The sequence below is a fragment of the Phycodurus eques genome, chromosome 7 (assembly GCF_024500275.1).
Source record: "Phycodurus eques isolate BA_2022a chromosome 7, UOR_Pequ_1.1, whole genome shotgun sequence".
Classification (NCBI taxonomy): Eukaryota; Metazoa; Chordata; class Actinopteri; order Syngnathiformes; family Syngnathidae; genus Phycodurus; species Phycodurus eques.
In genome coordinates, this window is record NC_084531.1 from 6,899,048 (window position 1) to 6,910,225 (window position 11,178).

The 11,178-nt window shown below is 41.1% G+C and overlaps 1 protein-coding gene across 1 annotated transcript in view; it reads right to left on the bottom strand.

Moving 5' to 3' along the window:
• The window catches only part of LOC133405012 (gap junction delta-2 protein), a 38,560-nt gene extending 27,382 nt beyond the window's left edge, over nt 1-11,178 (bottom strand). The window contains exons 1-2 of the mRNA XM_061681619.1: nt 10,530-11,178; nt 10,201-10,410 (exon numbers count right to left, since the gene is read on the bottom strand). Coding sequence (XP_061537603.1) covers nt 10,201-10,271 — 71 coding nt within the window. The 5' untranslated portion in view covers nt 10,272-10,410; nt 10,530-11,178. The remainder of the gene's footprint in view (nt 1-10,200; nt 10,411-10,529) is intronic.

Here is an 11,178-nt window from a genome sequence, read left to right on the forward strand (position 1 = left end):
AGTAACAGGTGAGTGCCGTGATTGGGTGTAAAAGGAGCATCCTTGAAAGGTTCAGTTGTTCACAACCAAGGATGGAGCAAGGTTCACCACTTTGTGAGCAACTGCGTGAGGAAATAGTCCAACAGTTTAAGAATTTCTCAATGCACAATTCAAAGGAATGTAGGGCTTTTATCATCTACGGTCGATAATATCGATCATATATCCTTCAGATTGTTATCAGTGCAAAGTTCAAAATCCAGCATCTATGACGGTATGGGGGTGTATTAATGCCCATGGCATGGGTAACTTGCACATCTGTGAAGGCACCATTAATGCTAAAAGTTACATAAACGTTTTGGAGCAATATATGCTGCCATCCAAGCAACGTCTTTTTCAGGGACGTCCCTGCTTATTTCACTTCGTAGTAAGAGAGTGTAAGCGCTAGACTTGACTCCCAGCAGTCCAGACCTGTCTCCCATTGAAAATTTGTGGCGCATTATGGAAAATACAACAATATATAACACTAAAAGTGTACATCTTTTTGCAAGAATGAGAAATAATTCCATCTACAAAGCTTCAACAATTAGTGTCATCAGTTCCCAAACGCTTATTGAGTGGTTTTAAAAGGAAAGGTGATGTAACACAGTGGTAAACATTTCCCTGTCCCACCTATTTTGGAATGTGTTGCAGGCAACAAATTCAAAATGAGTGAATATTTGCAAGTTTGTCAGTTTGAACATTAAAGTCAAAGACAAGATATTGTCTTGGTAGTGATTTCACTTGAATATGCTGCAGGTTGAAAAGGATTTGCAAATCACTGTACTGCTTTTGATTTACATTTTACACAACGTCCCAACTTTAATGGAATTGGGGTTTGTATTCCCATTATCTGTTTGCAGCTACGTATTTAATGTATAACTGTATGAAGGACATCTCTATTTCTGTGTCATATCCAGACAAATACTGTGAGTAATATGAATGTGCCACATTCACATCGATAGTTTAGTTAAACACTGAAAATACCACCAGTGTCGGTATCAGCAAAATGAAATGAGCTATTTGGAGAATGTTTTACATGAGTTATCTAATGGCTATAAACTGAGGTTGGTGTAATGATGAATGGATGGCAGATTAATAGTGAAAGGCTTTGTTCTGAGGAACATTTAGTAACACTGTACACCGGGTCTCTGTGAAGATAAAAACTGTTGCAGTTACCTTGGAAACAGATTAGGGGATCAAGTAGTGATAAAAATAGAAACATAGACACCCAAAATAGACTTGCTAAAATCTACTTCCGAGGGCTCATTCACAGGAGATCAATGGCACACGTGATAAGCACAAGTGAAATGATGCGTCACTATGGAAACATGACAGCCAGTGGGTTCTTGGTTTAGCGTTTTGCATGTAAGGTCGAGATAGAAGCAGGAGCAGGAGAAAGAGCAGCAGGAAAGAGGAAGAGAGCAAAAGCCTGGGAGGCAAGCATGCGGAGGGAGTCGATGGAGGGAAACACAGATAGAGAGAAATGATGGGCGTAATCCAGATTAAAACTGGGTTTTGGACAATCCCGAGTCAAGAGTGTCACGTTCATGCCAACTCCCCACCCACTGTGGATCTCCCGTGCCAAGCTACAACCCAAATCAGCCGCTCTGGCACATGCAGGGAGCCTCCATGACACACACATTCATCCCAAAAGCAAATACTGGATCTTCATCTACCACTAGCACTTACTGTATGGTCCATTTTGGCATCACCATGACATCTCATTTTATTATTAATTCACCCTTACTTACTGAATGTGAATGTAAACGCTAGCGTACAAGGAGCAGGAATCGAACTACAATGTACGTATACAGTAGATCAGAACATGTGAAGTAAAGGGGTGATTGTGTGAGGGGTGTGTTGTGATGCAAAAGTGTTTGTGATATGTCACAGAAGTAAAATGTATTTACTTTTCTTAAACGTTTCCCGCAAACCTTCTAAAGTGTGATATTTAGAATTATTTCGCTACACATGATTGTATCCTACCATATCTACAATTTGTCATATCTTGCTCTGTGCCTTTTTCAAAAAGATATTTTCTTTAGGATTCTGATTGGCTCACACTTATGGATTACAGTGACACCTACTGTGCCTGACAGCCAGACAGGATGTCCAATTAAAAAGGTATCCAAGTTTTGCTGTTAAACCTAAATTTATGAAAACCAAAACATATTTGTCTCATCATAGCAGCGCCCACCAAAAAGCTCCCCATAATTGGCTGGGAGTGTTAATGTAACATATTGCCTGGAGTCAAACACACTCCTGCAAATTCGCTACTTAATTGAAGAGCAAGCAAATGGGATTTTGTGTGTGCGTGTGTGTGTGAGAGAGAGAGACAGAGTGTGAGAGAGAGAGTGAGAGAGACGGGCAGACAGAGAAACAGAGAGACAGACAGTCAGAGCATGTCTGTCTGTTTTGCCCCCAAGTAATGAGCAAATATAGTAAGCACGCTGTTAGTTTGCTTACGTGCACGACAACAACACTTATATATTTGGATGGCCATGTGGTTGTTTGTGTGTGTGTGTGAGACAGAGAGAAAGAAAGAGAGAAAGAGAGAAAAAAAAAGAGCGAGAGAGAGAGAAGGGAGGGTGCAGTGAATCAGATGACTCGTTTCAGTATGCTGGTCCTGGCCGAGATGGTGTGTGTTTTAGCAGGGTGTAAGGTGTTCAGGGCCTACTCTGGATTTTTTATTCATGTTCAGTCAATCACACTGCGGAGAAGATGACACGGCCCTAGAGGAAGTGGTCTCACACTCACACACACACACACACACACACACACACACACACGCACACGACAATGTGTTTGGTGTTCTAATAGCCTAAATAAATCTTTGTTCATTAGAGGCCCCAGTGGGAAGATGCCGCTAATGATGGGAGTTGAGCAGAGTGAGGTTAAGCAAAATACTGTAAATCAAGGCGAGGTAGAACTATAATGGGGCAGCGTTGGGAATTTGAACAAATGTTTGACCGATGTACGAAGATGTGCACAGGCGCCGTTATACAACAGCTGCAGCTTGGCATACAAGCATACAGTAGAATGACAAGTTAAGCTTTACAAACCTTACACAGGCATACTGTACATTGAACTACATGGAAATCAAGTTCCTCTATATTCTTATTTATTGAGATGCACCTGTACATATAAAAAAAAAAAAAAGGATCAGTATTAACAATCAATTTATTATTGTGGTTGTTGTTTACAGTGGTGTAGAACTGCATTGCATCATATTGAGTTTTTTCAATACTGCATGGTGTATTTTGCTTCTTTCATATAGCTAAATGTGGTATTCAAAATCTAGAAATGCCTGTCAGTATGATGTTCTGCCCTGCAAACAATTACAACGGTGCCCATATTGAGCTCTAGGATGTTGTCAAATAAATTTGGCATCATTATCTTTATAAAGGCTTTGGAATTCATGATCTCAGTAAAATGTTCCTACTGAAATGCCAGGTGACTGCATGGTTTTTGCTATTGCTTACAATAAATTCAGAAAACGAGGACGATGTGTGCTCTGTGGCATTAAATATTAAGACGAACTAAATATATACAGCGCATGAACACCACTGTTAATCTAGTTGCGCTACACGTCATATTACTGGTTAACTATCATCATTCCTGTGTTTCATGTATTGCTTCTGGGGGATGGGGTGGGGTGGGGGGGGGGGGGGGTGTCTCATGTCAGCAGCAGCTACAATATATAATCACTGTTGTGGCTCTGGATGTGCTTTCCACATGGACATAAATCTGCGGTTGTTTCCGATTCATCAAGGTTATCGCAGATTTGGTGTCTGCTCTGCTAACAGAAATTTGAAAGATTTCATGGGAGCCTGCAGTCTAATAAGCAATAAAATACACTGTAAATGCATTTTGAGCATTGGTGCATCGAACATTTGTATTTATTCACTTCAATTACATTTTGTCATATCTATAGTAATTTAAGGGAAATTGTATACCAGAAAAAATATATTAGATAAGAAAATATATATTAAGAAACTTTTAGCATTTGCACAAACTTAAAATAAAGATCTTATAATTATCAACACACAAAAATGTATATACTGTGCAAAACTCAGAGGCCAGCATAAGATTAGATTTAGAAATGCAATAATGACCATACATACAGGCTGCTGCAGAGTGCAAATCTCCACCAAGTCCAATAAAACCCCATTTTGTTGGTATGTTGGCCTCTTAGTGAAACACAAGCTGGTAAATAGTCAACCTGTTAAATCATGAAATGCCTCATTTCATCCTTAAAGAAGACAGCTTGAATTGTTTTTCATGGTGTCGTGTTCAAATAGGGATTTACAGATAGCCCACTGAAGATGCTGACAGGTGATTCTTCATCTTGATGTCAAATGTGCCCTTGCAGTCATCAAAGATCTTTCCCCAAATATCACTCGAAGCGACAACAATCAAGAAAGTAGCGGATGGATGGATGAAGGGCTGGCTGCACACTTCAGAAACCAAACTTGCGCCTTTTATGCCTCATAGTGCCTCATTTAGCTACATGAGAAGGACAAACTATTAGAAACACTGAGTATAAAACAATGCCATTCACACCACTAAAGACTGCTATTACAATAATAAATTGTATTGTTAAATTAATACCTGTCTGACATTGTTATTCAAAAGTGGGCAATGTCTGTGTTTCCCCCCAGTAAGACTAGGACCCCTTATTTTCATGAGCACTTATTTGCAAGCATTGCAACTTCTTTTTCCTTTGCTGCAAATCATCACAAACAACATTACTCATCAGCACCAGAGTGCATTTAAGAAAGTTATGTACGCTACTCAAGAGCACCTCAAGTGTGAGTGTGAATGCTGGTCGAAGGACCAGAACTCTGGGCACTTGGTAACAGTTTCTAAAATTGTCTTCTAATTAGATTGTTCAGTAGACTGTCCAATGTAGAGTCCAGCAAATGTAGAGTCCCACATATACTGTAACTCATTGACCACTCAATTTAATGTGACAAACTAGTTCAAAATCCTTGTGAAATACACACACATCTAAGTTTTTTTTTTTCCTGCATTAATACATCCCAGCTTCAAATAACATCTGAGTATTACTCGAACAATGACCTACAAGGTCCTAATGCTAAACCAATAAGCTTTGCTGAGTCACCCTAAAGGAGAAAGCTCCTCCTGGAAGGTGAACTTTGACCGCCCACTTTTGCCTTTATCCATTACATTTTTACTTTCGATCGATATAGCCTACAAACACTATATAGACTATTATTTCTATTACTTTTACTATTAAAGAAGTCTATTACTTCTGTAAGTGTCACATTTTTTTTTTAACAATCACTCAAGGGAATTGGACACAAGCAAACCAACAGCACAGCCTATTTCTGGTGTCGTCCCTTTCCCCCCCCCCCTTTTCTCTCCACACATTCGCCAGATCAGCTTCCTGTCATACAAACATAATCATCAATCACCTTAAATGGGGGGGTGAGTGCTTCAGAGGGATTTGCAAAACAAAAGCACGTAATGATCTAAAGGTCATGTGACGACAGAGCTGTGCCGGTCAACAAACACACACAGAGGCGCGTGTAAATACCACTCACTGATTAATATTAGTCTTAGTTCGGTGTGGCACAGCACTGCTGAAAGAGGACATGTGGCACAAACACGCACACATGAGTATATGCATGCTTTCCTCGATGGACGATTATACCTGAGTGACAAAGCCCATTTGATTCAGTCATGCAGACACGCAGCATGCAGTGGGGGTCAGTCTATGTCCTGATTAAAAAAAGAATCTTATGTAAGAAACAACAGACACGCTCTTGATCACCTGCACAGAAGTGTACCAAAAAAGACACAAACAGATATTTGTCGTCAGAGTCTCTTTTTCATGTCTTCTACCTCCTGCTTCATATTTAAATTTATCAAATGCTATCTCCTAAAAATCACGGAGGACTTCAAAATTGTCCCAGGCAAAATGTATTTATACTTCATACTTTAGTCCTAGCCTCTAGCCCTTGGTTTAAATCATCGACAGTAATATGGTATGGGGATTAATGACATCATAAATTTCTGTTTTAAACAAATATAGGCCCTAATTAAAGTATAATGCCCAATTTGCAAGCAAACACCCACACAAGTTTGCTTAAAAACAATTCCACCACTTTTTCTCTGAGAACACTCATTTGGCCACTGCTGATTGTTGACAAAGTTAGATATTCCATCCAGCCATTCTCAACACCTGTTATCCTGTTCAGAGTCGTGGGCCCTATCCCAGCTGACTTCAGGGTGAAAGGCGGACTACACCCTGAAATGGTCGCCAGTCAGTCGCAGGGCACATATAGACACGGACAACCATTCGCACTCACATTCACACCGCCACTGAGTGGGAACTGAACCCACGCTACCCGCATCAAAGTCAGGCGAGTGTACCACAACACCATCAGTGACTAGATATTCCTATTTTTATTTTTATTGTAGGGGATCATTGAGGCATTATCGTACTTCATGAGTATAGTGGCTCGAATACAAGAATTATGTAAAAGGAAAAGATACAGTATATAAGACCACAAAGCTCAAATCATCGGTCAAACACGGGAAGTTACGCTTGTCCTCCATGTTTTTTTTTAATTATGAATATTATTATTGTAAAATAAATTATGTCCTATAAGTGAATTTAATCAGCAGTAATGTACTGCAAAATGAAAAAAGAAATGTTTGATAATTTAATATGTTTGAACTTGTCTTTATTGCAGCAACCGGAACCTCACTTCATTTGTGAAGTTCCATGTGCATGCATAAAATTGCACAGACATGCATGCAAGAAAAGAAAAAATAAAGTTAGTCTCATAACACACTCCCAAAAACAAACCTGGTAGAAATACAGTAAGTGAGGATTTGTGGTTGTTGCTCATTAAACCAAATTGTAACAAAGTTTATTGTTAGTATAAGTATATCTGATCTAATATTGGAAAGTGAAGGTGATACCTTATTATACTAATACTATTAATTAACAAAATCACACGTCATGATAGCACAGAATAAGAACGTTAATACAGGTAATACCTGCTCTGTAAAGCACTGATGACTTAAACTTCCTTGAGCTTCTTAAAACGTTAATTATTCATTTAGCATTCCATTTGCAGTGACCCATAAGGACATTTGTAATGCAAACGGGCAAACCCAAATACAATTTTATTAAGTGTCCCATCTTCTATCAAGTTCCACTCCCTATGCCATTACTGAAGATCAATATTCGTTGAGTGGGAGGACAGATTTGTATATTTAGTACTGCCACATTGACCAATAGTGGCTCACAAATGAGACTCAGACCAGAAGGAGCAAGACTACAGATACATCATGAGTAATGTGTTGACAGCGGTTAGGTAGAGAATGCTGATGCTCAAAGACTCTGTGTACCAACGGGTACAGAGTCCCATAGTTTGTCACGTGGAAGTCGATTTACACCTGGACCACAGCCAATAATGGCAGAAATAAATCATGGGTAACAGGTGAATACACAAGGGCTCTCTTACACACACACACACACACACACACACACACACACACACACACACACAATACACTCTGAAGAAACTCCTGCACAGAAACCTATTTTAGTTTCAGTAAATGCATTGAAACACGTTTTACACAATCTGATGAAGTCTCACACACGCATACACACACAGTTTTCCCTTATCAGCTCGTATTATAATGTGTGTGTGCCTGTTGTGATATTGTCATGGATCACAGTGACATGACACCACCTGCCCAAAACATGTTTCCGCACGACCAATGCATTGAGTGAAATAGAGAAATAGATTTTAGGAATTATGAAGTGACCGTTTTTTTTTTTTTTTTTAAAAAGGCACTGATGGATGAGATTAAATGGTTTTACCTAGCGTTTCCACCTATTGTGAAACGCCACACTGAATATAATACTGGAATAGTTAAGTGATTCCTTCTCTATTAACATATAGGGCCTTGGTGGTGGCGGTGAAGGGCGTAAGTGCAAAACACCAAACCACGGGAAAAGTTGGAAAGGATTTTAATAATCAATTTAAGATCAACTGTGACAGGTCAATTCAAAGCCAGGATATAGGCAGTTTACTTCAGAGTCGAGAGGGTCAGGCTTAGAAGCTAGGGAAGTTGTCTTGGACGAAAGTGATACAATGCTCCGTAATCCACAGATATCAGGTCAGTAATGGATTCGCAGAGAGCAGAAATGGGGAAACTCACACCTTGACCTTGTAGCAGAATCCCCAACAGCACCGGGCAATAGGCAAAAGTGATAAGGCAGAACTCTTGCATGTATGATTGCCGGACACTCTGACACTGATCGCATCCCCAGCAAAGCCTTAAATATAGCGTGTATCACTGTGGCTAGTAGAACGTGATTGGCTGACGGATTGGCAGAAATGGCAGACTGGGGCATTTGGAGTTCTATTACCAATAATTAAGTGACTCATTGTCATATTGTGGCACAAATGTGGCACCCAATTCATTCATTCTCTTAACTCTTCATCTATTCTGAAAATTATTCCTGATACATTATTATTCAGTTTTACCATACTATTGGACAAAAAAAAAAAAAAACTATGGCTCTACAAACTAGACAGCCAAAGGTGAAGGAATTGCAGTAACTCTGTTCCCTCAGAAGTCCAATTGCCCATTTTATTATGTCACTATTCAATATTTAAGGTTCCACTCTTACACACTCGCTATACTAACATTGCAGCTGTCTGGGCAGCAAAAATAAACCGCAAAAGATAACGGGAGGATTTTTGCCTCTGGATGTCCTGGGCGCCCCGCGGAGGTCACGACACAGCACCATCTCGTGACGAGACAGTCCTCTTGGCTTGTTCCCAACGCCCTGCAGACAGCAGCCATGTGTCTGCTTGCGTGTCTGTGAATAACTGCTCCTCGCTCCCTTTGCCTCAACCTTGCCTATTTCTCCATCAGCTACTCGCCGTCTTTTACACATACTGCAGCCTGTCAGCTCGACTTCTCCCTCTCTCTTGCGTCTCAACTTTCCTTGAGTTTCTTCTCAGTTTGACTTGGTGCTCGTACTGCTTAGCAACACCTCCTTTCACTCTCTTTTCCCATATCAGTCTCACAGAGAGCCTACAGCAGTGTGACAAGTTGTTGGATTTCCAGTTCTCGTGAAGGAAGGCAAGCAAATCCTGACCTAACAACAGCAGCAAAATAAAACCAAACAATCCGCTGACAGATCATATTTGACTTTCAATGCCTAAGTGAAATAATGAAACGCAACTGGAAATAAGCCAAGGTTAGTCGTAGAGTGTGAATGACTGAAATCATTACATCATTGAATTTAATCAACTGAATGGGACAGGTAGGAATGTCTAACACAGGTTACATGAGTAAAGTCAAGTTATGTGCTTCATGAATTGACTCAAGAACATTTTACACTCTGAGCAGAACATTTATTTTTTACACATAATTTACATCATAAAATGCCTCGTACGTATTCACTGAATAATTTGGACTAAACACAGTGAGTCAGTACACTTTCGGGATGGGGGGGAATTCATTTAAACTGCTAATTCATACATGCTAATAATGAATGCATGGTGAACCTGCATGTTTTTTTAAATATGTCCCAAGAAAACCCCAAAGTCAGGAATGTTCCAAGTCCCTGACTAGTTGTAAAATAGTGTTTTATACTGACTACTGAGCTGATGTGCCTGTGGGGCTTAAGCGCTCATAAATAATTTCAAAACAAAGACATCGCGGCATGTAGACGAATATATAAATCATAAAGCGCCATGACCTTACTAAAGTGACTCGTTTTTATTTATATTTAGGAATGACATAATCAAGTGACTGGAAAAGGCGGACGACGTGTTTAGAGAAGGAGAGGCATTGGAGTATGACAACAGTGGAGAATGTGAATGAAGGCAGTGGACTTTAAAGGCGAGATGTCCTCGCACTGCCCAGCTAGCAGCAATAGCCAAAGCCTCTGCGTGGGCTAATAGTGTCTCTCCTGTTTGCCTAAATCTTCCATCATGTCACTCAGGAGGATTAAAGAAGCTAAAGCGCCCCTGGCTCTGCCAACAGCCCCTCTGGACCAGAAATCACTTAACAAGAAGCAGGACTGGATTCCTGCTCAGGACATGCAACAAGTATGCTCGCAATGAACGCATGAAGTGACTTGTTCTTAATGTGCATATATTAATTTGTGCAAAGACTCACCTTCCTATCATAGTAGAGTGCTGCTGCACGGCGGCCTCCAAGAGGCGCTCCAGGATGGTCCATTCTCCCATGGCTGCAGTTTGGAGGCATCCACCGGGGAAATGGACGATAAGGCTGACCCCCCACGACCTTTCGATAAGACAGCGGTGTTGGTGTTCGAGGTCCACTTGAGGGTGAAGGCGAAACTGAGCTTAAGGTGGTGTTGTGAATCTGAAAAAACAGAGAAACCCATTCACAAAACATCAGATATGATTTTCAATGAAACACTTGGACTGAGAATGTTCTCTAATCAAAATTGTGCATCCGTGCGCGTGCGTATCCATCCTTACCTGCTGCCCACAAGGCTCTTCACACTTTCCTGGGAGTGCAACCGTGTGCGTCCAGTCGCACACGCACACACTCAGAACAGTGCGCGTCTCCTGATGACTTTCAAGAAGCAGCCACAATTAGTGCCAGCGTGCATTCATCTCCCAAACATGGACACTCTGCCTCCTCACACTCATTAAGAGCAGCTTGTCACACCAAACCGGGGTCATGTCAATACGCACGTGTGAGCCTGAATTAAACGAGATATGCCTATCTCGCCCATCCTCTTCATTTTCTTCTCCTCTCATCCAAGCTTGAGTAAGTCCCTCCCTCTCTGCTGGTTGTAGTTTAGGCAGCGCTCGAGAGAAGCATCACAACTCCTGCTCCCTCCGCCACAGTCTCCTCCGCTCCTGCTCCCTCCACCACTGTCTCCACTGCTTCTGCTCCCTCCACTTGAAGTCGTGCGAGTCTTTTGATGGTTTCTCCTCTCCTCTGCCAACCTCACTGCCTCTCTCTCGCTCTCTGTCTCAAGAGGCTGCTCTTTTCTTTTCCTCACCTCATCTTTTTGTCCTTCTCACTTGGTTACTCTGTTTTCATCCTCCACCTGACTCTCCCTCTCTCTCTCTCAGAGCTAGTAGGCAGCCAGACCGAGCGTGTGTCTAGAGGATTACA